Source organism: Talpa europaea (assembly GCF_964194135.1).
Source record: "Talpa europaea genome assembly, chromosome: 7".
Taxonomy (NCBI): domain Eukaryota; kingdom Metazoa; phylum Chordata; class Mammalia; order Eulipotyphla; family Talpidae; genus Talpa; species Talpa europaea.
Genome location: NC_140074.1, coordinates 70,009,201 through 70,035,927, shown reverse-complemented (window position 1 = coordinate 70,035,927; position 26,727 = coordinate 70,009,201). Strand labels below are relative to the sequence as shown.

General features: G+C 40.2%; 1 protein-coding gene across 2 annotated transcripts; it reads left to right on the top strand.

Annotated features, from left to right (window-relative positions):
• Positions 1–1,268: 1,268 nt before the first annotated feature.
• Positions 1,269–26,335, top strand: FBXW2 (F-box and WD repeat domain containing 2; the record flags this gene model as incomplete). 2 transcript variants are annotated; one of them, XM_084236981.1, is made up of 8 exons in its annotated part: positions 1,269–1,322; positions 1,421–1,529; positions 6,357–6,866; positions 14,427–14,621; positions 16,651–16,784; positions 19,637–19,723; positions 20,323–20,492; positions 26,047–26,335. In XM_084236981.1, exons 3-8 carry the CDS (start codon positions 6,377–6,379, stop codon positions 26,333–26,335), a joined length of 1,365 nt encoding a protein of 454 aa, XP_084093107.1. In that variant the 5' UTR covers positions 1,269–1,322; positions 1,421–1,529; positions 6,357–6,376. The 2 variants fall into 2 exon arrangements, with proteins under 2 accessions (XP_084093107.1, XP_084093108.1); XM_084236982.1 differs by lacking the exons at positions 1,269–1,322; positions 1,421–1,529 and adding an exon at positions 1,737–1,804.
• Positions 26,336–26,727: the final 392 nt, after the last annotated feature.

Below are 26,727 nucleotides of genomic sequence, written 5' to 3'. Positions count from 1 at the left end.
GTCCCCACTGGAAGATGCTTTAGACTTGTGGCAGGCTTTGGGGCCTTGCTCTGGGCCAATCCCATATGGATGGACTTTTACCCACGAGGGGACGGGTAACTTGGGTGCTTCATTTAGAAACTGGACTCTTTGCCTTACCTGTATTGTTTCCTAGTTTTATTAAAGATCCTTCCCATTAAAGTCTCATATGTTTTGTGTTGATGCGGCGGATAGCAGAACCCATTTAGAATGGACAGGTTTGTGGGGTTTGGGCTGCCCCTCTCCCTGTCCTATAACATTTACACTGATCCTTTGCCTCTTCCATTTGATTGATGCACTGGCTCAGGTCATAGGAGAAGTTACTCTCCAGGTTGGTTTGGTTCTTCTGAAACTTCTGTCTACCCTGTAGCAGCTTGCTGTATCTCTTCTGCAGGGCCTTTAACTGGTCTTCCAGGATTTTAAAGGGCTTCTCACCGGTGGTGATATTATTCATTAAAGCCGCCTTTTAATCCTGGCATAACCTGTTGAGTTGTGCATCTGAAAGTTGTGCCTGGACTGGATTGTGTCAAGCGAGTTCATGTTGCTTTTCCAGCTTGCCCTGGAACTCATTCTTCTTCAGCTCCAGGGTTCGCCTTTCTGTGGCCATGCTGCGGACCTTACCTTACTGGCCATGTGACCCTTGTCTGGAGATCCAGGCTTGGGGAGCTCGGGATCCACTAGTTGAATGAAGCTCAAGAAGGTGAAACAGGACGCCAGGCAGGCGGCGCAAGGGGCAGCTACCTTACGCCGTGACGCCCCTTTCACAACCCCATCATCTCAGAGACTGGGTTTCGAATCTGACTCTCGAAAAGCCGAGCCGTCCCGAAGAAGTTCAGAATTCCCTCCTACCGCTGGGCCCTGGGAAGGTGGGGCCCCGTCGCTGCCCCCCGGGGGCCCTCGCCAGCTCCGCGCCTTGCGCCCCGCGCTTTGTTCAGCGCTTCGCCTCTCTGGCCTAGGCAGCGACGATCCTGCGATTGTGCAAGCCTCTTCTCTTCCCCCTCCTCGGTAAAGTGAGGACAGTAAGAGAAAGTCCTGCAGAGCTGAGGCAAGATCATACTGGAGGAGCGCCTTTATCCCATGCGCGCTGCGGCTGCCACCAAACTGAGGGCGCGAGCACCGCACTGGGCATGCGCCGCCGCGCGCGCTCCCCCGCCCGCCGCTTCCCCTCCAGGCGGGGGCCGGAAGTGCAGCCGCGTCCGCTGGGCGCCGCGGGCGGATGGACGCGCGGAGATGACGCAGGCAGCGCCGGAAGCCGCTCCCCGGTGAGCTTGCGGACCGGGAGCGGCGGCCGCTGGTCCAGGTCTGTAGATGAAGCGGGGTGGGGCTGGGGAGCGGGTTCTCGTGCACCGGCGCCTTGGCTGACCTGTCTCCTCTCCGGCTGTTCGTCTTTCTGTCTCTGCAGGCGCCATGGCTACGGAGCGGACCCGGCCGCTGCGAAGCTCTGGCGGCCCGAGCGCGCCTAGTCGGTGTGAGCCCGGCGCGAGGTCCCGGGCCCCGGGGCGCTCGCTCAGGTCAGTGCCGCGCGGAACACGGCTCCGGGAGCAGGGTACCCGGGAGAGACGAACGGGTTCAAGGGATCTGGAGTTGGTTTTAGAGATGGAAAAATGGAGTCTTAGTAACTTCCTTCTAGTGCCTCAGTTTCCTTAGCTGCGAAATGAGAAAACAATGATGTCTCGGCTGCCATGAGTCTGAAAGATGAGGTAGGGTGGAGAGTGGTTTATGAAGTGCAGAGCGCTGTGTTAACATGAGGGGCTGCCCCATAATTGTGGGTATGCTATGGAAACAGGTGTGTAAGTGGGGTACTGCTTAAAATACAGATAACAGTATCAGTACGAAATGATGATGATACCTGGCATTTTTGTAGGCTTACAGTGTGCCTGGTACGGAACTAAACGCTGACGTGCGTTATCTTATTTAATCCAAACGAAAACCTTTGCGGTAATGCTGGTCGTGGTTAGTCTTACAAGGAAACTGGCCTTGAGATAGGTGAAGTTATTTGCCCAGAATCACAGTAACAGGTGGAGGTGCGGAACCAGTATTTTATAAGCATCATTTGTACGCTTTCAAAGCTGTTTTTACCCATCTTAAAATTAAAGTCGTTTAAAAAATAGATAGTATATGTACGTGGTTTTAAATTTAAAAAGGAGCCCTTCCACTATTCCTTAGCGCTCCAGTTTTCTCTGGAGGCAACCAGTGTTACTTCAAAAGATGCTATATGCATATGTAAGTTTGAGAGAAAGAGAGAGAGAGACAGAATGAGAATGAAAATGTAAGCTTTCACTCTTGATCAGGACAGGTCTTGGTGGAGGAGAGGAAAATTCATTATGTTTTATCCAGAATTGTCCTGTCTTTAACAAGACCTGGGGTTATGGGTTTAGTTTTGCTTGAGGTGACTGGGGACTTGGCAACATGTTGAGCCTGCTACTTCGTGTGGGACCCCTTGGTCAGTCACTGTACCTCTTGGGTGGTAAATTTAGTGGTTTGTTAGTTAAGGGCAGTAATACTGATATCTTCCATGAGATTGTGAAAATCAGGGAGGAAATGTTTGTGAAGTATAGTACCTTCGTCTTTAAAACCAGCCCCAAATGGGAGTTGCCTAAGGGAACATAGGGAGTTAATGATAGAACCAGAGACCAAACTCAGGTCTCTCATCTCCCAGTTAAAGGGTCTTCATTACACTACCCATTTGCTCATTTGTGTGATTGTTAATATTGAAGGCAGGAGGGCAAGTATGTTTGGTTTGAAGTGGGGCAAAAAGGGTAAGACATAGGAGTGAGGGTGCAGAGAAAAATGCGCTAATGGGAAGTTACTGCTTCAGGAAAATAACTGCCCTTAATTAAAAAATTAAACTAGTAATTTTGAAGGCTTAAGTCTTCCAGATATTTTAAGCCATTTTAAGAGAAACTTTGTGATAATATCATAGAGCTGGAAGGGATGTTGTGGTCATATCCTTTCCAGCCAAGTGCCAGTAAAAACTTTTCTGCTAGGTATTCCTAGTAACAAAACTAACAAAAAATACCATATGAGTTACCCTAGACTATGCTCTGTGCTACATTTCTGATTTTCACTACCCTCAAGGTGAGAGATAGCTTCTGTTTTACAGATGACTGAACTGAAGCTTAAAAGTTAATTGAACATGGCCTTGATCACATAGGAAGTGGCTGAATTGGTGAAAGATTTGATTGACTCCAAAGCATTATCATTTACTTTGTTCTGCCTCTGTTTTCAGCTGCCCTTGACTGTTCCCAGTAATGGGAATCTGACTACTCTGAAAGTGGCTGTTCCATTATTGGAAAGCTCTGATTTAAAAGCTCCTCCTGGGCCTCCCCTGATGGCGCAGCATTTGAGCGCTGGGCTGAGAGGCTGCCTGCAGCCTCCGCAGTGCCGGTTCATTCCCCGGCCGCCGGCGAGGGTCCCACCGAAAAAAATAAAAATAAAAATAACTGAGAGGACTTTAAAAAAATAAAAATAAAAATAAATAAAATCTCCTCCTTAGCTGAATTGAAATCCTACTTCCTGAAATTTTCCCCTTGGGGCCTTGTGCTGCCTGTATGTGATACTCCTAAAGGCTAAAAAAGTCCAGATTAGACCTGTGATCTTACGGAAGTTTCCTCCAAAGTTTGTTGGTTTTTTTTTTAGAAAAGTAAAGACTGGTGTTTTTTTTAATAGTGCTTTCAGCTGAGTTAATGGGTTCTGCTTTATTTTTAAAAGTTTCCTATATCATGACAATCAGAGATGAATAACTGGAAAACAGCCTCATAAGGAGTTCAGTTTGGGGAACAAAATCCTGCAGGACTTAGAAGTCTAAATATCAAAAATGACTTTTTTTTTTTTTAAAAAAAAGATGTTTCTTGGAAGGTTTGTGTTATAATCTTCTGTGGTGTCAAGGGCACATTAATTTGGCATGTTGTAGGATTTCTCTTAGTTATTTATGAATCGTGGAAACCTGATAATTTTTCATGGGCAGTATAAATTTGCTTTGTAGCCATTTAAGTAATGGTTCAGCTTACCTAAATGTAAGCATTTCAGCAACAGATGTGTGACATACTCTGTGTGAGGGTAGGGGGAGCGGGAGGCTTGGGAGGAAGCCTCTCTCCCCACTCATTTCACTGTAAAAATGATTCCTGGGTAGATGTTTTGGAGTATGTTTTTAATTGGGCAGTATTAATTATTTAGCAGTTGTGACATTGTGTGACTGACCAGGGAAAAGGATTGTTATCTGGTGAGTAAACTCTTTAAAAGTAAAAATATGGCAGAATGTCATATGTAGAGGATGGTTAGGAGTCAGAGAAAAGGGAAGATTTGTTAACTTGAATTAAGTTGACAAAATGTTTGGTGAACTGATTATTTTGGCAACCAGCTAAATCTTTAATAAATTCAACCTAGCACAAACTGGAGGCTTCAAGGGTATTATTTTTTTATTTTTATTTATTTATTTATGCACACAAGAACTGGGGTGTGGGCCAAGGTGGGGGTGATTCACCAGCGACAGAGTAGGGAACAGAACAGGCAGATCTACTGAAATACACTGCTGAGGGGAGCAGCGGGGAGACAAGAGAGATCTGCTGCACCATGTGGGCTAGCTCCCTGGCGGGGGATCAAACTCATGTTACAGTGGCTAGCTGTAGCTTGATAGTGCTGTGTCTTTAACCCCTGTTGCCACCAGGGAGACCCTCAAGAGTATTATTTTTAAAGTCCATTCACTGTTCCAAAAACCAAAACTGTTAGACAGTCAGTGATGTGATTAGAAAAGATTAGGTTACTTTTACTGCTTTTTGTTCAGTAACATTCCCAAATTCGATCTTGGGAAATGAATGAAAATAATTTTTCCTTACCTTACATTAACAGAGTTGGAATGTAAGATCTGACTTTTTGTGTAGACCTGATGTGTATGACATATATGAAAGGAATTTATTTTCCTCCACATTATTTTGGAGGAAAAAAATCATAATCTCTATGATAATTTGTGAGAAACTGAGTTACCAGGTCAGAGGAATTTTTTTTTCTTAATCATGAAATGTGTAAACATATGACTATAAAGAGAATAATAAACCAGTATGTATCTGTCACCCAGCACTAACATTTGTCAACTTATACCCAGTCCTGGGAAAAATAAAGTATTTGCTTTGTTTTTTGTTTATTTTTCATTACTTTAATCCTCATTATTAACTGAGTTGACAGTATGCAATGTTAGATTTGTGCACATTTTTTCCCTAGTTAGCCCTAAAGCAATTTGTCATTCTTGTGATGGGGAAAGGAGCGTAATCCTATAGGCATAGTGCCCCCAGATCTTATCACCAGGGTGTGACTCTCCTGGTCGTAGCTGGCTTCAGGGGAGACAGTTCAGTGTGGTTGGAGAGTACTGATCTGGAGAGCGCTGACCTCCAATCCATTCTGCTGCATTGTTGACTGTAGGCAACTCACTTGCCTTCTCTGAACTGTAACTGCACACCTGCAAAGTGGAAAAGATGATATATGGTTCTTTGGTTGGTTTTGGAGTTCTGTAAGCATCAGGAATACTAATTTGTCTTATTTATGCAGGCTTCCAGGACTCTCATGGCTGTCTGGGACACATGGTTAAGAGTTAATCTTCAGCTTATATGAGGCTTATAATAACAGCCTGTAAGGCCAAATAAGGCCTTTGGTAATTCATATACTAACAGACAGTTCCATAAAGGAATTGGAGAACCAGAATACCTAAGCTACATAACTTTTTACGTCTGCCTATTTTTCTTCCCCAAATCTGTTGGCCTGAACCTCTGTTGAAAAGCCAGTAGTCAGTTAATGTGGTTTGGTAACAGGTCACATTGTGCCTAGCATGATAACTAACCAAGTAACCATGATGTCTCAGGTTACTGCTCCAGAGACTTGCTTTCTGGTTGTCACATCCTGGTGCTTTTGTGATTTTAGTGCCCAAATGGAGTGTATTAAGGAAATTCTGTTATGATGGTTTTGATGGGGCTGAGGGTTATAATATATTGCGTACACTGTTCCATAATGAGTGAGTGAATACTTTGTTTATTTTTTACTGTAAAGATGCATGGAGCATGTGCTAGACTGCTAAAGAAGCAAGTCACACATACCAACATAAGTTTCAGTAACTTATGTTTCCGAGATCATGATTTGTTAGAGTATGTTTTCTCAAATGTATTTTCTTTTGTGTGCATGGAAATTTTCAGATACATACACTATGTTAACTGTAAAGTTGTAATGTTGTAACTAAGTGTAAAATTGCAATGCCAAGTATTTTACACTAATTTTTAATACTTCGTTTATTAGCAGTCTTGTTTGAACGGTCTTTTTGAGCAGAACTAATACAATATTTTGATGTGCCACAGGTAAATTTTTCCATAACCTTATGGAGAGAAAGGACTTTGAGACATGGCTTGATAACATTTCTGTTACATTTCTTTCTCTGACGGACTTGCAGAAAAATGAAACTCTGGATCACCTGATTAGCCTGAGTGGGGCAGTCCAGCTCAGGCATCTCTCCAATAACCTGGAGACTCTCCTCAAGCGGGACTTCCTCAAACTCCTTCCCCTGGAGCTCAGTTTTTATTTGTTAAAATGGCTCGATCCTCAGACTTTACTCACATGCTGCCTCGTCTCTAAACAGTGGAATAAGGTGATAAGTGCCTGTACAGAGGTGTGGCAGACTGCATGTAAAAATTTGGGCTGGCAGATAGATGATTCTGATCAGGACGCTTTGCACTGGAAGAAGGTTTATTTGAAGGCTATTTTGAGAATGAAGCAACTGGAGGACCATGAAGCCTTTGAGACCTCATCATTAATTGGACACAGTGCCAGAGTGTATGCACTTTACTACAAAGATGGACTTCTCTGTACAGGTAAGAGATTCTGGAACTCGCTTTTCTTGATTTTTGCATTTCATATGGTATTATATTAAAAAGAGAACAAACTGTTCAGGCTGGAGAATGGCAAGTTTTAATTACTTGAGATATTGGTAATTGCATTTCCTCCCCCCAGCCTTGAGTCGTTTTCCCCCCTTTATCTTATTTCCTCTAGAGAAGACAATCATTTTTGTAAAATTTAATGTGAAGAAAGCCATAGACATTTCTTTTAAACATTATAACTCAGAACTTTTTTTTCTGTGCTTTTCATCCACATACAATCCTCCATGCTGGGTGATTTTTTTTTTTTTTTTTTCTTCCTAGCTACAATGATTTTTGGTTAGAAAAAAAAAAACAACTGAAAAATTGGTATAGTAGATCAGTTTTGAGAAATTACTTAACCTCTCTGTGTTTCTTTGTAAAATTTGGGATGGGAGGTATTTTGTGCTCTAAAAACTTAGGATTTTAAGAGAAATTAGAAGTTAGTTAAAGTTTGGCCATAAGAATGATGATGATTGGATATTTTAAAACTAGAGAATTAAGTAATTTTGTGTAACAAATCTAATAATCATTAAGATTGAGAATTGTATGTATTATCCAATTATAGTGTGTTAATGTGTGTAAGCATGTGTTTCCACATATTATTGTAATTAGTTCCTACATTTTGGCAATATATTTTTGCAGACATTGTAGAGAATTCTTAGGCAATGTTCAGACCACCTCTGAGCAGTTCTAATCAATGACTCCAATGCCAGTTCACTTCCATTATGTACAGAGTGTATAGGATACTTGCTGTTCTTTCTTCATCCAGTATAATTTGTAGTAAACATTGGAGGATTACCTAAGCTACATACATGTCATTTTTTTATAGTACATGCTGTTACTTTTTGTAAATTCATCATTATTTAGCCATATTATTGCGTGCTCGGGTTGTTTGTATTTTTATGAATATTTTTACTTGCATTTTTTTTCCCTTGAATTAATTATTTGGGGCAAAAATCTCAAAGTAGAATCACCTGATCCAGAAGTATGAATTATTTTATAGTTCCTTTTAGTGTTTTTTTCCCCAGATAGATTGAATTGAATTGATGCCACATCCATCAATGTCTTAAACTACCTGCTTCTCCCTCAGAATCTCACCAAACTCAATTTTAATAATTTTAGTGCTTGAGAGATACATGATTTCTCAAGATCGTTTTAAAATTATGTGTCTTTATTCATTGCGGATGTAATTTTCTCTTCTGATTATATGTTCTCTGAAATGCTAGACTCTTTATAAACATTAAATTTAAGGCATTTCATGGTTTTGTCATTTGATGTTATTCCATGCTTTCATTACTGATTACTGGAACAACATCTCTTCTTTTATACCTTGAGGTACTTTCCCCATGTGCTAATGACTTTTCCATGTCCTCCTGCCTCGAAGTCAGCAGCTTTTTTAAAAGGAGTTTTTTAAAGATTAACATGCCTTTGAGTTTGGTGCTCATTCACACTTAAGTAAACACTGGCAGTTGACTCATTTTCAGAACCACTTCTAACTTTTAAAAAAATTTCTCTCGGACCTCCCTGGTGGCGCAGGTGGTTTTGCACAGTGCTGTGAAGCTGTCTGCAGCCTCTGCAGTGTGGGTTCAATCCTGGCTGGCCAGCCTTGGAGATACCCACATGGTGCAGCAGACCTCTCCTGTCTCACCTGCTGCTGCTCCCCTCAGCAGTGTATTTCAGTCAGTCTGCCTGTTCTGTTCCCCATGCTGTCTCTGGTGAATTTTCTCACCCTCCTGCACATCTGACCTGTACCCCTGTTCTTATATGCATGAATAAATAAATTTTTCTAAAAAATTAAATAAAAAATAAACTTCTCATCAAACTGCACTTTCAATATACAGTAATACGTATTCATTACTTGGAGAAGAAGTGAATGGGATGTTCATTGAACTCTCTAACTACCTGGAAAGTTAGTATCTACATAACTGTGGATTCAGTGTTTCATTTTAAGATTCTCTGGGTGGGCCTGTATGCTCTGTTATTCTCCCCCCTCCCCCATTGAATTCATCAGGTTTGCATATTGAAAATTATGCTCTGTCTACTGAAAATGATTCAGAGTGTTAGTTTAATTTTCTAGTACAAGCTTCCTTAGAATTGTTATTAGTGAGAGAAGTACTTGTTATAGAATTAAACATGTATTTCTGTTGTCTTGTTACTTAAAAGCTTCTGTTTTCACTATGGTGAATTTGGCAATAAATGTGTACAGTGACTCTTACTTAACCCCTGAGCAGACAATACAATAATATCACCAAAAAGGTTGGTGGCTAATGCTAAAAATTAGCACAGTACAGAGAACCGTAGCTATCCTTCTGCTTATTTCTGAAATGCTAAGAAGGAAACTATTGTACTTTGTGCGGTTCAGTAGACATTTATTTATTAAATGCCTACTGTGAGAATGACAAATGGTAGGGCATTCATGGATGAATTAAAACACTTCTTTCCACAACAGTCACACACACTGGGATTGGGAAAGTAATTTGATTAGGTAAATCTCCCTCTGGACTCTTAGCTAGTTGGAAAACTCTTGCCTTCTAGAGAGAGTAGCTGCTGCTGCAGTGTAGTGAATTATTGCATTATGGGGTTCAGGCTCAGAGGTGTCAGATCTGGCTTTTTAAGAGAAGCTCCAAATCTAGAGCTCTATAGAATACCCTGATTTTTTTTTTTTTTAAGTAGGATTCAAAATTTTTAATGTAGTTGTATGCTATATAAACTGCAAAGTGTCATATTGTGACCTCTGGCTTATATTTAAGAAAAATGAGCTTTTTTTTTTTTTTTAAGGTATTCTCAAGTGATCTACTCGAATTACATGAGAAAAAAGAACATGTAATTGTTCAAAGGAAGGAGCGATTTTTATTTGGGTTAATTGAGCAGTGTTCATGTTAAGTCTTGAAGAGTGGGTAGATTTTAGAGAGATGAGATACAGAGTAAGAACTATCCAGTAGGGAAGCTCAGCATTAGCAAAGGTATGGAAAGAGCTAAGCCTGGAGTATGTGGGCAGGAAAAAAAATTCAAACTGACCTTAGTTGTACTCTTATGATATCAGTAGGGACTCAAGAGACTCTTAGTATATGCTCTAAAGAAATAGGCTTGGGGTGTATTGTGAGGCCTGAAATACTGGACCATGAATCTGGATAGTTTTTTTTTATAGGAAAGTAAGAAAAAACTTTTGAAAGATTTCTGAGCAAAACAACGACCAGGATCAGAGCTTTCTGCTTCAAATAGAGCAGCAGTGTTTCTTATTTGTGCTAGATCCAGGTTCTCTCTCTTTTTTTTTTTAATAGGACATGGTAACAGTATTCTCTTACTTTGAAATAAAATTCCTAGAAATAGCTTATTACACATATTTTTAAAATCAATATAATGCCAGAACACTGAGCCAGAAGAGAAACAAGAGAACTGTTTCACATTAAGCATATAGTACTCAAGCATTGCTGTACTAGAAGACAGTAACCAGATGTTCACACCTGTGTATTGTCATCTTGAGCATGACAGCTCCAAGTGCAGAATGTTATGTTTGTTTCACAGATACTGTCAGTGACATGATCTCAGATGGTGAAGAAAACTCTTTAATGTTTCCCACAAAGCATGCTTTCCCCAATTTACCTGGTAGTTATACTCAGAAAATTCAAAATAGAAACTGCAAATATGCTTTGTAAAACAAGCTTTAGGCTCAGATAACTAAGAATAAGTTTTTCACTTAGGAATATCTGGCAGAACTTGCAAAAATGTTATGCAAAATGCAAGGCAGTTCTTCTGTGTACTTTCTTAAACATTGCAGAAATGTCTAGGATTCCTGGCTTCTGCCAAGTAGATGCCAGTAATGTACCCCACGCGCAATCATTATGACAACTGAAACCACCCCTACAAACTTTTAAAATACTCCGTTAGGAGATAATGCTACTATTGAGGCCCTCTGACACAGACAAATCCAGAACTTCCAAATTAAATTATTAGCCTGTAGCAATTTAGGTGAAAGTAAATAGGTCTAGATTTAGGCTAAAGGAGCACTTGAATGGAAGGCAGCCATTGTAATAGAATTGATAGGATTTGGTAGGTGATTGAGTGTGTGTTATGGAAAAGGGAGCTTTTAAAAATTGGCTGAGATTCCTAGTTGTGTGTATGCCTGGGAAGATTGTAGTACTGGTAACAAAAATAGAAAATGAAGGGATTAAATTGAGAGGTAGATGAAGTACAATTTGGGATTGTACTGAATTCAGCTGGATGTGTCAGTGGAGATTCTCATAAATATCAGGGAATGCAGAGGGATCAGAGCTTTTGGAGAGCGCTCAGGACTAGAGAGAACGATTCAGGAGTTAGTCACATCACAGCTGTGACTGTAGCAGTTAAATTTTAAAGGGTGATGTAGATCACTTGTCATCAGGGAAATGCAAATCAAAACTACCATGAGATACCATCTTACACCAATGAGAATGGCACATATTAAAAAAACTAGCAACAACAAATGTTGGCGAGGGTGTGGAGAAAAAGGAACTCTTCTGCACTGTTGGTGGGAGTGCAAACTGGTCCAACCACTGTGGAAAGCTGTGTGGAGATTTCTGGACCTACTAAACATAGAGCTTCCATATGATCCAGCAATTCCACTCCTAGGTATTTACCCAAAGGACACAGAAACATCAATTCCAAAGAACACCTGCACCCCTATGTTTATAGCAGCACTGTTTACAATAGCTAAGCTTTGGAAACAACCCAAATGCCCAAAAATAGATGACTGGATCAAGAAGATGTGGTACATATATACCATGGAATATTACTCAGCATTCAAAAAAGATAAACACATGCAATTTGCAGCAACATGGATGGCGCTGGAAGGGATCATGCTCAGCGAAATAAGCCAAAAAGAAAAAGAAAAATACCGGATGGTCTCACTCATAGCAGGAATCTAGAAAACTTAAATAAGGGACCAGGAAAATGAATAACTATAAGAAAGTGAAAATCAAAATCAACAAAAAACTATGAACCAGAGACACTTTTAGGGGGGCGGGGGCGGGAGGGGAGGGATTGGGGTCAGAATGGGGGGGCTGCAATTGTATGGGGAATATAACAATAAAATTTATTATCTAAAAAAAAAAATAAAGGGTGATGTAGAGAGGAAAAAGAATAGAGCCTAGGTTGGACTCTTGAAGAGTGTTTTTAGAGGAAGAAAGGCAAGGAAACCTAGATGAGGGCAGTTTTAAGGGCAATGAGAATTGCCTGTCTTGAAGAGGCACTGGTGTGCAGAGTTAAATGCCTCACAGAGCCGTTGAGAGCTGAGATCTGATTCTACCAGTTAAATATTTAAGCTTATCCTAAGATAGTCAATCCATTTGGGTTACAGCTTGTTTTTCTGTTTACCTTAATTACATACCCATGACTAGTTTTTTTTGTTCAAGTATCGTTCTCACCCTATTTTCTGAATTGAGACTTTTTTCTTTCACATAATGAAAAATAATAGTGTACATTTTTTGAGTCACCTCTCTTCTATCCTAGGCTGTGTCACTAATGGCCTCTTTAGGCTAGTTAGTGCAGCAAATAGGAGTCTGCAGGGAAGGTGGACATAAAGCCAAAAAGAAGCAGAGAATAATGGCTCCTAAAGGCTGAACAGTCAGTCAACTATAAAATGGAACTCAAACTGATTGTTTTCTCATGTTTCTTTAGGGTATAAAACTGAATGGCCCAGTGTTTTCCTACATAGACTAGTTTAGTTAGTTTGGACAACTACTTACTGTGCAAATTACTGTTACTTTTTAGCTCTTCTGTCTTCCCAGTTAGACTTGGCAGCCAAGAGCAGGAGGCCTGCCTTACACAGAAGTTCTATAAGTATAGGAAGGAGGAGCGAGACCCCAGATGAACACTTTCAGAACCAGTCAGTTAGGACCTAAAATGATTTCTTTTTCTGCTTTAGTTCCTTAGAAATAACATCCAAAATGCCTAGGTTGAGAGTACTCTCTGGACCTGTGCTGTCTATAATAGGAGCCACATATGGCTTTTGAGCAATTGAGATGTGACTATCCAAGTTGATAAGAGGAATGTAAATAATCACTGGATTTCAGAGATTTAGGAGATTAAATATTTCATTAGTAATTTTGAGATAATTTTTGATATTGACTTAAATAAAATATATTAAATTTTCATTTTACTTTTTTTTTTAAAGATTTATTTTTATTTATTTATGCATACAAGAACTGGGTATAGGCCAGAGGTGCGGGAGTGAGGCATTCACCAGAAACAGAGTGAATATACTGAAATATACTGCTGAGGGGAGCAGTGGGCCAGACAGGAGAGGTCTTTTGCACCATGTGGGTAGCTCTCTGGCTGGAGATCGAACTCACGTTACAGTAGCTGGTGATAGCTTGATAGTGCTGAAACTTTAACCCCTGCACCTCCAGGGAGGCCCTCTTTTTACTTCTTGAAGTATATATTACAAAAATTTTAATTACATAAGTGGTTTGCATTGTATTTCTGTTGGATAGCAGTATTCTAGTCTATCCTGAAAATACTGCCTGTGCATTGGAATTAACTGGCAAACTCTGTTATGTGTGGACCCCACCTCCCATATTCTGAATTAGAATCTCAGCAGGCAGGACTTTGCATGTGTGTTTTGGTAAATGTCCCCAGGAAATTCTGATGCCTCACTGCCCGTGAAACCACCAGCCAAGTCCCACTCCTCATTCTATAGAAAGAGACACTGAGTTCCTACTTAGTAAAGTGACAAGTATACTCTTACTTTAGTATGCTCTAGTGTGGTTTGCCCAGGTTGAAATTCATGCTCTAACTCTTAACACATAATAACTGTTTTTCCATTGTCTTAAAGAGTGACTCTTGAGCAACCAGTAAAGGTAGAATTATAGCTGGTTTTATTTAGTCATTTCAGCTTTTTGAAAACTAGCCATCTGGTATTTTCCTAGCATTGTGTCCTCAAAATGTCTTTTCCTTTCCTTATTATTACTTTTGTCAAGGTAAGTTATTAGACGTGAGTTAATCATTGCAATTTTATTTGTGATTAATGCAAAGTCCTGAATTACAATAAACATATTTTTTCATCACCAGCAGAAATCTTTTCAGAATCACAAGAGACTCACATGCTCTTTATTGAGTTCTTGTGACTGTTTGGGAATAATTTATCCCTGTTTTCTTTGATACTCTCTCACAAATTTCAAGATAGCTCAAGAAACCAGTCAGCCATTGTAGAAGTTAACCCATGACCTGAGGCTTATCTTTGACCTGTGTATTCCAGCAGACAGCTTTATTAGTCAGTATTCTTTAGTTGCTCAGGTTTGCTGGGTAATGGACCAGAATGCAAGTGTATCCATGTGGCCATAGGTAATATCTATCATATCAAGCTCAAATCAGAGAACTCATGATAGGCAAAGATTTATGAAATTTTGTAAGTGAAAGCACCAGGGAATGCTTTAATATAAACTTCTGTAGCCTGGAAAATTAAGGGGAAAAGACTAAACCAAAAATCTTGGGTTCAGTCCCATGCTGTTATTAACCTCCCTGTTTTTTCCCTTGAAGGGTCAGATGATTTGTCTGCAAAACTGTGGGATGTGAGCACAGGGCAGTGCGTTTATGGCATCCAGACCCACACTTGTGCAGCGGTGAAATTTGATGAGCAGAAGCTTGTGACAGGCTCCTTTGACAACACTGTGGCCTGCTGGGAATGGAGTTCCGGAGCCAGGACCCAACACTTCAGGGGGCACACGGGGGCGGGTGGGTTGCTCTCTTTCAAGGGTTTCAACAGTTGCTTTAACCTCTTAAAGTCTTGAACCATGAATGTGATTCCTTGTTTGTTTTGTTTTGTTTCTTTTAGTTTACCCTGCCTTTCCCCTTCTCAGTCACTTAGTTGGTCTCTTTATTCTAAAGTTATTATTTGGGAATTTTTCCCTAATTTTGTTTTTCCTTGACCCATTTAAAAACTCTTCTGTGTACCCTTAAGCTGTGAGGGGGCAGTTCTCCTTTGCTTCTATTTCATTTGTATCCTGTCAGACTGTTACTAATGTTCCCTGTGCTTTTATCAGATTCCATTCCTCCAAACTGAGTAAGTCCTGTACTTATAAACTCAGTTCACTTTATTGCAGAAACAGTAATGAAAATCCTTTGGAGTGACAGTGGTTCCAAGATTGTGCAGATGATACAGATAATACAGATGATACAGATAATTGATACAGATGATATCATATTAGAGCTTGAATGACAAAACAAGCCACTGCCTGGAGATAAGATAAAAAAAAAAACGATACCTATTTCCCTATAATTTTACAACAGTCTTACTTTGAATGTATCCTTGAGACCTGAGCTGCTGCTTTTGCTGTGTTGTGTTTTGAAGTTTTGTGCAGAAATCATGTTGGACTGTGTCCTTGCCTCTTGCCCAGCAGCTCCCTCCTTCCCCACTGTGTTAGCTACTGAGAATCAGACTGTGCTTTTAAGCATCATATATGATGAGCAACCTTCCTGGACTCCCTAAACAGGTTGAGTCCCTCTGCTGTAAGTTTTCCAGTAACCTGTATTTCCATCATAACACTCATTATACAAGTAAATATGACAATGTCGTTTCCCCACCAAGCTTTAAGCTCCAGAAGGATCAGAATCCTTTTTTATCCTTATGTCCTGAGTTCGTTGCCCAGTAAGTCTGTGAAGCAAATCTTGCTGTTTAATTGCTAAGAACAGTTGTTTTATTTCCTTTTTGTTTGTCATCCTATACATTTTTCTTCAGTCTGCTATCTGCTACCATTAGCTTGTAGAAATTAATATTGGAGGATACATAATTTAGCATGAGACTTATAATATTAAACAGAGTACAATATTCCGCTGTGTCAGGATGTACCCTGACTTCCAGATGATTTTATATATAATCAACTTGGAGAGCCCTGCTTTAAAAAGTTTTCTCCTGATTGTTCTCTGGACATTGCTGTGACTTTGCCTAATTTCATGCCTTTGCTGCTCATTCCCTCTATCTGCAATACTGTCTTTTCTTGATGAATTCTACTCAACCTTCAGGGCCCATCTCCAAAACCACCTCTTCACTGAAGTCCTCCCTGATAACCCTTGTCAGACATTCTCCTTGGTATTTCCCTAGGAAGAGGTATACTTTTTGTTTTTGTTTTTGTTTTTTTACTTCCTGGTGCATCCATCACTTAGACCAGATTCTTTAAAGAGAAAACCAGTATCTTCGTTTCTGGGCCCCAGTTCCTTTAGAGCTTGGCAGACATTTTTTTTTAGTACTTGCTATACTCAGGCACTGTTAGGTGCTCGTGGGTAAAGAAACACACACTGTTATGAGTGAATTGCTTTGGTCTGACCTTTGAGATCCTTGTTTTCATTTTGTTTTTCTTCATTACACTGGCTTTTCTTGAATATGGGCACTGTTTTGCAGCTTATAGTCCTGATGTTTTATCTCAGTGTAAATCTGAGAAGGGCCACCTATGTTGTTTCTCCTGCATTAGTTAGATAAGTTGTGTATAGCATGAGGCAGGCAGCCTTATGCTGCCATTCTCTCCAACACAAGTTTTGTCTCACTCTTAAATTAGTACAGGTACAAGAGATAGAATAATAACTAAAATTATGAAATGAGTTTATTTTTTAATCATAAAATTGCTAGTGGAGGAGCCCCACTCTTAGTGTCGCTCCGATTGAGCAATTACACAATAGGATTGGGCAGCTTAGGATAATAAAAGTTATTAAACTGTTGTAGAAGACCCTTAGAGACATGTTTTAACTGTGTGTATGTTATATACACTAGTGTTTAGCGTTGACTACAATGATGAACTGGATATCTTGGTGAGTGGCTCTGCAGACTTCACTGTGAAAGTGTGGGCTTTATCTGCTGGGACGTGCCTCAACACGCTCACCGGGCACACGGAATGGGTCACCAAGGTAGGAAGACTTACCAAAAGAAACTTCTCCGTGGCAGACTTTGGGTGGGGGTGGGGTGGATTAGAAGGTGGGAAGGTGGTGGAAGATGGTCGATGCTGCCCTGTAAGTGGTAGGTGAGCCATAAGCTAGAACATAGTGCCACCATAAAGCATTATGGTGTGCAGGTCACCAGCATGTCAAAGATACTTGGTAAGTAGTTTAGCAGTGTGTGACTTATGGACATGGAAAGATGCATTAGGTGGGTGCAGGGGGCAAATTAAAAGGTTACGTACAATAAACTATGTCGAGTATGGTACTCATGTCTGAATGTATGTATGTACTAAAGTGTTGAACATTTCTTGTAGAATTGTGGGGCAATTTTTCTCTTTGGGGAAAACAGTTCTTTTTTAATCAGAAAAGCAATTTTCAGGGCTTCCCCGGTGGCACAGTGGTTGAGCGCTGGGTTGCGAAGCTGCCCGCAGCCTCTGTGGCGCCGGTTCAATCCCCGGCTGCTCCCCGGCCACCGGAGGAGGGTCCCACATGGCGCGCAGATCTCTCCTGCCTCCCCCTGCTCCCCTCAGCAGTGTACTTCGGTCCTTCTACCTGCTCTGCTCCCTGCTCTGGCTCTGGTGAATTCACCCTCCCGCGCTTCTGAGTGTACCCAGTGCTTGTATAAATAATAAATAAATAAATAAATATTTTTTTTTTTTTTAAAAAAAGCAATTTCATTTTTTTTTTTAATTTTTTTTTTTTTTTAAGATTTATTTATTTATTTATACAAGCACTGGGTACAGTCAGAAGCACGGGCGGGTGAGAGAATTCACCAGAACCAGAGCGGGGAGCAGAGCAGGCAGAGGGGCCGAGGTACACTGCTGAGGGGAGCAGCGGGCGGCAGGAGAGGTCTGGCACCATGTGGGACCCTCCTCCGGTGGCTGGGGAGCAGCCGGGGATCGAACCGGCGCTGCAGAGGCTACGGGCAGCTTCACAACCCAGCGCTCAACCGCTGCGCCACCGGGGAGGCCCAAAAGCAATTTCATTTTGAAAAAGAAACTAATGTTTATGAAAGGTAGAACAAAGGAAAATATACAAGATCTTGTAAAGAATATTACGATGATACTTTCTAGTTTTCAAAAGATTGCTGTGAGGCTCAAATGCAGTATTAATAAGGGAGATGCCATGTAGAAGTAGTTTTCTTGAGCTAACCATGACATTTTGTAAGAGATTGAGGATACAGGAGTAAGCAGGACAGACCCAGGCCTGACTGTTATGTTAGTCCCATGGGAAAATAGTTATCAGTGTCCCATGAGAAAGTTCAAGAAGGTGTCTGATTCATTCAGGAAAAAAAGCTTTCTGAGAACAAACAAAATGTAGAGGAGAAATTGGAGGTGACTGTATAAAGTGGAATGTTTCAGAGGGTGCAGTATATGTACAGGTCCTGGAGCAGGAAGGAGCCTAGAACAACAGGTGACCTGGGAACAAGACATTGGAGCTGGGCAAGAGCTAAAGGAGGTATGGGAAAGGTAGCAGCTAGTGCACTTTTCTAGGCCACCTGAAGGATTTTGGGTATCATAAGTGTAGTAGAAAAAATTGACAAGTTTTGAGCGAGGGTCTTAAATAATTTATGTCTTTAGAAAGTAATTGCTGAGTGAAAAATGGACAAATGGATATAGTGTGGGTATGGAGGCTTTTGCAATGGTCTAAGCAAAAGATGGCTTAGACTTTGTTGGCAATAAAGAAAGTGAAGGGCACGTCTGAACTTGCTGTCTCTTGGGGAACTAAGAAGAAGAATCATAGATGACTAGCGGGTTTTAGGTTGTGTGGGTGATTGTGTCTTTCTGAAATAGGCAGAGTAAAAAAGGGGAGCCGTCTGTGAGATCAATAATACTACTGCATTGTACATTTAAAAATGATTAAGAGAGTCCATTTTATGTTGTATGTGTTTGACCTCAGTGTTTAAAAATTCTGGATTGTGCCTGTTGAGTATTTAGTATCAAAATAGAAAAATTGTATAAGAAAATTTCATGTTGTGTCAAAAAGTGGACTTGGGGCCAGGACATTGATTGTTGTGTCTTGTACAAGTGATTCCTCCTCCCTTTAGGGCCTGAGTTTCCTCATCTGCTAAATGTCCCTGTAAATATTAAATGAGGTGATGGGACAACACCCAGCAACATGCCTGACAGTAGCAGGTTGCAACTCAGGCATCTGAATGAGTGAGCCTGGCCTCCCTCTCACTTTTTATGCTGGTTTATTACAAAGATAACTAAAACATAATGTTTACAACAGTGCTAATGGAAACTTGCTTATTACCATTATTATTAACACTTGCATTTTCACTGCTGTTATGTGAGGTAACAGATGCCTCATTTGCTATTTAAAGATGAGGAAACAGAATCAGGTTAGATGGTCTTGCCCAAGGTTGCAAAATCCAAATCTAGCAGATAATTCTAAAGTCGTATTTCCTTTATAATGCACGTGCAGGCGTGCGAAAATTGGGGTCATTTCTACCTGACACTGAGAGCTGAGGAACTGTTTATTTGCTCCACTACTGTGTTTGTGGATCTTTTTCTTTCCTGTTCCTCACATTTCCTATAAAGACATATTTTATAATTTTAAAAACCAGTCCTAATGTTTCCTTCCAGACTCACTATGATGAAGTGCTGCCAGCATGAGACACTTAGATCCCTGCTGATAATTTAGAGAATGTGGTTATAGTAAACCTATTAGTAGAGATTAATTTGATCATAGTTATAGCATAACTATTTTAGCATACTATATCATTTCCAGTTCTTTTTCATATTTTAATTTAAACAATAAAGCAATGTAGGAACAGCACTAAAAGGATCTTTCTGTAACATGGATATTTATATTCCTAGGTGGTTTTGCAGAAGTGCAAAGTCAAGTCTCTTTTGCACAGCCCTGGTGACTACATCCTCTTAAGTGCAGACAAATATGAGATCAAGGTGAGGTTTTTCTTGTTAATTTGTCTCGTCAATGAAAAACTGACAAATACAAGATAACTCAAATAGTATAGATAAACTTGATTATTTCAAGGGAGCCAGTAATGTCTGAGCCTAAGGGATCTTAAACCCATTATAAGGAGAATTTGTTGTGTTTCGTTCTGGGAGTTTCTTACCCCCTGATTTATAAAGAAGATAAAAAAAATCCACAGAAATCTATCTTTCATGCATTCCTATGTTTTCTTAAGATACATATCTCCTTCCCTTCCTAATTTGTGGATTTAAACCATGAAAACATAAACATTTACTTGTTATAAAAACAATTTGTAAAAGGTTTACAGAGCGCTCTCATGTGCAGTCTTCTAAACCATGTGGTAGGTATTACTATCTTTATTGCAGGGTCTGAAATTCAAGGAAGTTAAGCAGTTTACACAAGATTACACAGCACGCACACTCAGAATCAGAACTTGAAACCAAGTTCTGGAGTGTAAAGCCTGTGATCTTTCTGGTTTTCTTCACTTTGAGTTTGATTTCACCGAACACAAACCACATTGTTTTAGAATAAGAATTAAAACTAATTCCTAATTTTCTTATATCTGTAGATTTGGCCAATTGGGAGAGAAATCAACTGCAAGTGTTTAAAGACATTGTCTGTTTCTGAGGATAGAAGTATCTGCCTGCAGCCAAGACTTCATTTTGATGGCAAATACATCGTCTGTAGTTCAGCACTGGGTCTCTATCAGTGGGACTTTGCCAGTTATGATATTCTCAGGTAATGTTTCCTCAGGCCTTTACCTTTTAAGTCTGTTGAAGTTTAATAGTAAAGGCAAGACTAAATATTTAGATAATTTGCTTTTGGGAAATGTTTCCTACATCATTAATAAACAGGATTACATATTGTGAAAATCTCACACAGAAATGTTTTAGAGACAGTAAATTAGAGTTGTATACTAGAACTTAGGAGACAGAAGATCTAGGTTCTGATCTCTCCCTTTACTTGATGAGTCACTGCCCCTTTCAGGATTTAACATGCTTTTCTGGACAGTGATGGGCTTAGAGGAGAAGATCTTTAAGATCTCTGCTTCTGATATTTTAAGTTCTTCTAGTCAGTTGAAATTATTCATTGAGGGCTGAGTTGCCTTCTTTTGACTAGTAAAAAGACAGGTACTCAGAGAAAAATACAGCTTTGCAAGGCTTCTCTCAAAGAAATAAGAAGAGGTCTGTGGATAAATAGTTTTGTGATTCAGTGCATACCATCAACCCCTTTTGGAGAGTGGCAGTATCTAGTAGCATAGTGTTAGATAATGGAAGCCAATAACTTACTTTGGTGATTAACCTTGGTTTGAGAACTGGCACCATCTCTTCTGAGCTTTTTATGCAAGTTTCTTAACTTCTCTGTGTCTCCTGTAAAATGAAGATTAAATAAAAAATAATGAAACCTAGCATAGGACCTGAGCGATCTATAAATTTCCCCCCACTGTATTTTTTGAGAAACATTTATTAATAGTAACGGTATTAGTACTCCACCCCTGGTTCAGGAAATGTTAGTTGAGGAGAGAACAGAAACTTGAACCTTTTCTTCATTGTTTTTATGCATGACTACTGGAGATTAACTTGTATGGGAGCTGATCAGACTAACTGGACATTAATGGGCCCTCTCTCTTTGGTCATAGGTTACAACCCCATTTATATCTTCCTGGAGTCAGACCTATACTTACTAACCAGTTGGATTACTGAACTATCACTTCTAGAAAGTAGTTTACACAGATTTTACAGCACATGCGTCCAGAATCAGAACGCCTCTGGAGTGTAAAGCCTGTGATCTTTCGAATTTTCTTCATTTTGTGTCTGACTTCAGCAAACACAAGCCACATTGTTTCAGGACAGATGTGACCTGTCATCATGCCTAATTTTATCTGTAGATTTGGCCACTTAGGAGAGATTGTCCATTCATTTCTAGAAATGATTGATAATTTTACTCTGAACAAGACTTAACAGATCCTAGAAAACATTCGTTCAAGATCTCCGTTTTATCTGTTGGGAAAGTGAAGTCAAGGGAGTGGCGGGGTCTTGGTTCAACATCCCACAGCTCACCTTAGTCTAGTCTCCCTCCTTCTCTTACTCCCTTCCTTCCTCTCTCCTCACCTTCCCTCCTTCCCTTTGTGAGTGGATCATCCCACGGGCATATGCTTAAGGTACCAGCAAGTCACAGAGAAGGAACTTAGGAAAAGACTCCAGAATTCAGGAACTTAAGAAAAAACCCCAGAGTCCCAAATTAAAGTTTTGTTAGGTTTTGGTGTTTAGATACTTAATTTTAGGCACTAAACCAGGGGTACTTGCTGCTAGGAAGTGCTGGGTTCAGATTTTTCCTTTGACAGAGAGCTATTTTATCTCTTGCTTTTCCCTCCCAAACACAAATATACTAGCCTCTTTTGAAACTATAGTACATATTCTGTGATCTCAGTTGCTAGGACTGGTTAGGGCCACTGAAGCTTTGAAGCTAATTGAAAATAAGCAAAGCATAAATGACAGCATGTTGCTCAGTAAATCTAAGATACTCTGTAATCTCCTAAGCTACATGATCTCGGACAGGAGTATTTGGGATCAGGGCCCAGGCTGCACAGCAAGGCTGACTGTTTACAGTTCTAAAGTAATCAAAGTTAAAGGGGTCTGTGAATCTGTCAATATCTGTGTTCTATCTGCAATATATTCAATCTTTGGAATCAGCACATCTTCACCAGGCATAAGTCCTCTTCTCTAGCCATCCAGGTTTCTAAGATTTCGGTTATTTCCTGCTTTCCATTAATGATAGAGAACTCACTAGATGATCTTGCTATTTCACCCAGTTTCCTTTGAGTCCCTTATGTAGGAATTTTTATTTACATTACTGTTTTATTCATTAGCAGGTATTTACTGAGCCTCTCCCTCATGTTAGGCATCATGCTGTACACTGCGAACCAGCAAAAATACATGCCAAACTCACAGAATTACTGACTAGCAGGAGGGAAGATTGATAATAAACAACCTACTAGAAACCTTTTTTAATGGTTGGGAAAAGAACAACATAGTTTGGGGTACTTTGAGTGCCAGGGGTGGGTGTACAGTGAGGAGCAACGTAGACTAAGACAAATGATCAAAAGCCCCGAGACTGAAGGAGCTGAGAGAAGACCAGTGTGACTGGACATGTGATATGAGTACAGTAGAGAGCGATTGAAGGGCTTGAAAGTGGTAACAGGATCAGATTTTAGGGTGAGACTAACTAATTTAAAGAGTAGATACAAGTATACCGGTTCAAAACTGTTCACAGTAGTGCAGGCAAAGGTGATGTCTTGGATCAGAGCAGTGGCAATCAGTAGTGACTAAGTAAGAAGAATTTAGGAGGGAAAATCAGTCTATCTTGGTGGCTGAATGAATGGCTTGAGGAAGGAGAGTAGGGTGATTGAAGTGTTTCCTGGCTTGAGCTGCTGGTTGCGTAGAACAACAGGTCTGACTTAAAAGTTCAGCTCTGCACAAGGTAAGTGTGAGGAGCAGTTTTTTACTGCTGAAACCCCTTCCCTTGGAATGTCAGACTGAAACCTGCTTCTGCATAACTATTCCCTTTGACCCCAGTTCTCTCTCTAGCGCTTGTAATGTGTCCTCTCACACACGCTTTGATGATCATATATAGTGTCCGCATCTTTGTCAATTCTTTTTCTCCTCCACCCCGTCAGCTGGTACCCTTCAGCTATTTACTTGCTTTAGTTAGCAGGCCCTGCTGTTCTGCTTGACCTCTGGGACATACACTGGTTGGTAGATTTTGCCTTGTTAACACTAAGGCCAAACTCTCCTCCCAAAGAGCCCAACCATTTTGTCACAGAGCAGGATCTGTGTACCCCTGGTCTCGTAGCTTTTTTCCTAGTGTCTTCAAAGAGGACATCAAATTTTCCTGTCACATTTCTTCATTATGCAGATGACATTAATGAAATTCTTTTCATTCTTACTATTTATTTAGTTAAGTCTTCCTTTCTATGCCACTGTGATGTTCTGGGAACTGCCTACCTGAGAAGTTTAAGGCTGCATCTCCAGTTCCCCCAATCTTTGCCAGCAACTTCTTATAAATCTATTTTTTTTTAATTTTATATTTTTTTTTAACATCATTTTTCATTTTTTGCACAATGTATGCATTTTCATCTTGGTTATAGTCCCCATACAATTCCCACTCCCCTTGTTTTGATTCTACTCTCTTCTCCCCAGCCCCCTATAGTGTGTCTCTGGTTTATAGTTGCTTCTTGATTTTGATTTTTACTTTATTACAATTAGTCTTTTCCCTGGTCCCTTATTTAGGTTTTCTGAATTCCTGCTATGAGTGAGACCATCTGGTATTTTTCTTTCTGGCTTATTTCACTGAGCATGATCCCTTCCAGCTCCACCCATGTTGCTGCAAATGGCATGAGTTTATCTTTTTTGATTGCTGAGTAATATTCCATGGTGTATATGTACCACATCTTCTTGATCCAGTCATCTATTTTTGGGCATTTGGGTTGTTTCCATAGCTTAGCTATTGTAAATAGTGCTGCTATAGACATAGCACTTTTGCATTAATTAAGGTGCCCTTTTGAATTAATGATTGTGTGACCTTTGGTTAAATACCTAGGAGTGGAATTGCTGGATCATATGGAAGCTCCATCTTTAGCAGATTGAGGAATCTCCACACAGCTTTCCATAGTGGTTGGACCAGTTTGCACTCCTACCAGCAGTGCAGGAGAGTTCCTTTTTCTCCACATTCTCGCCAACATTTATTGTTGCTAGCTTTTTCATATGTGCCATTCTTACTGGTGTAAGATGATATCTCATTGTAGTTTTGATTTGCATTTTCCCTGATTACTAGTGAACCATAAAATATATAGAAGGAAATATAGGCGAAACACTACATGACATACACCTCAGCAACATCTTTAAAGACTCATCACCCAAAGCAGTGATAGTAAAGGCAAAGATAAACAGCTGGGACTACATCAAATTAAAGAGCTTCTGTACAGCAAAAGAGACAGTAACCAAAATAAACAGACACCCCACTGACTGGGAGAAAATTTTTGCACACAACACTAATGATAAAGGACTGATCACAAAAATCTACAAAGAGCTGAAGAGTCTCAACAAAAACAAAGTGAATAATCCAGTCAAAAAATGGGCAGAAGAGCTAAAAAAGGAACTTCTCCAAAAAGGAAATGCTAATGGCCAACAGGCATGAAAAAATGTTCAGCATCACTTGTAATCAGGGAAATGCAAACCAGAATTACAAATCTGTTATTAATAAATGTTTCTGAGTTATTTGTGAAACTTTTATTATCTTCAGCTTCTACTATTTTTATTTATTTTTATTTTTATTATTATTTTTTTTTTACAAATATCCAGGCACTTTTTTTTTTAATATATATATATTATTTATTTATTTATACAAGCACTGGGTACAGTCAGAAGCGCAGGAGGGTGAGAGAATTCACCAGAGCCAGAGCAGGGAGCAGAGCAGGCAGAAGGACCGAAGTACACTGCTGAGGGGAGCAGTGGGCAGCAGGAGAGGTCTGCCATGTGGGACCCTCCCCCGGTGGCCAGGGAGCAGCCGGGAATCGAACCAGTGCTGCAGAGGCTGTGGGCAGCCTCGCAACCCAGCACTCAACGCTGCGCCACCAGGGAGGCCCGCTTCTACTATTTTTAGAAATGTTACGTGTTTAATACAGTAGTAGCGCTCGCGTCTCTTGGTTTTTAGTTTTTGTTCTAGCCTCTAGGAGGTTCCCCTAAGACAGTATTCTAAGAGTCGATGAATACATCTTTTTACCTGGTGGTAAGACTTGAATCTTAACATTCTAGTCTTACTGATAACTGAATAGTTGTGAATACTTTAAGTATTTACCCTGGTTGGACTTCAGTTTTCACATGTTAGAAATGAGACTGTTAACTGAGATCATCTGGAAGAGTCTTTTCAACCTGGATGGACATTCATGCATTTGTAAATGTACATCTGACACTGCCTTTGTCCTTAGATGCCTGTGATGACACATCATTACGAAGGACCCTTCTCCTCCTCCTCCACATTTTTTGGTAGACTGAACTTTTTGGTCTCATATTTCCCTTTCATCAGAACCTTCCATTTAACTCTAAATTTGCTTGAACATTTTATAGGTTTTCTTTTTTACTTATTTTAATAGTTTCTTATTCAAGTAACAGTACTTTATAACATGTAAGTTTCCATTTGTATTGGTTTTAAATGTTTACAGAAAAGATTACATTAACTGAAACAGAAGCAAAGTTACCTTCTGGCTCATGTTTCTGAACTCTCATCCTTGTAGGGTCATCAAGACTCCTGAGATAGCAAACTTGGCCTTGCTTGGCTTTGGAGATGTCTTTGCCCTGCTGTTTGACAACCGCTACCTGTACATCATGGACTTGAGGACAGAGACCCTGATTAGCCGCTGGCCTCTTCCAGAGTACAGGAAATCAAAGCGAGGCTCAAGCTTCCTGGCAGGCGAAGCGTCCTGGCTGAATGGACTGGATGGGCACAATGACACGGGCTTGGTCTTTGCTACCAGCATGCCTGACCACAGTATTCACCTGGTGTTGTGGAAGGAGCACGGCTGATGCCCTGAGCACTGCCACTGCCTGACTTTGGGTGCCGGGGCTGCAGGTTTTGAGTGCCACCTCTGTGGCAGCCGACTGCATGAACCAAAGTTCTCACTGAATGGTATCATCACGCAGTGCACAATCATTTATCTATGTGGGCCAGGGGCCAGGGCTCGGGGCGGGGGAGGGCTTCTTTTATTGACAAACAACGCAGCATGCTAATGGGTTTCACCGTTGACTTCATTTGTACTTAGTTATTTGGTCAGTATAAGAGGATACATTTGGTTTTCATCTGGGATACTGGTTTTAAGTAAAGAAAGTTAAATGGTTCATTAATCTGCTAATTGGTTGCCTATAAAAACACATGCAGTCTATTATTAAAGCTTTTTACTATCGCCTTTTTTTTTTTA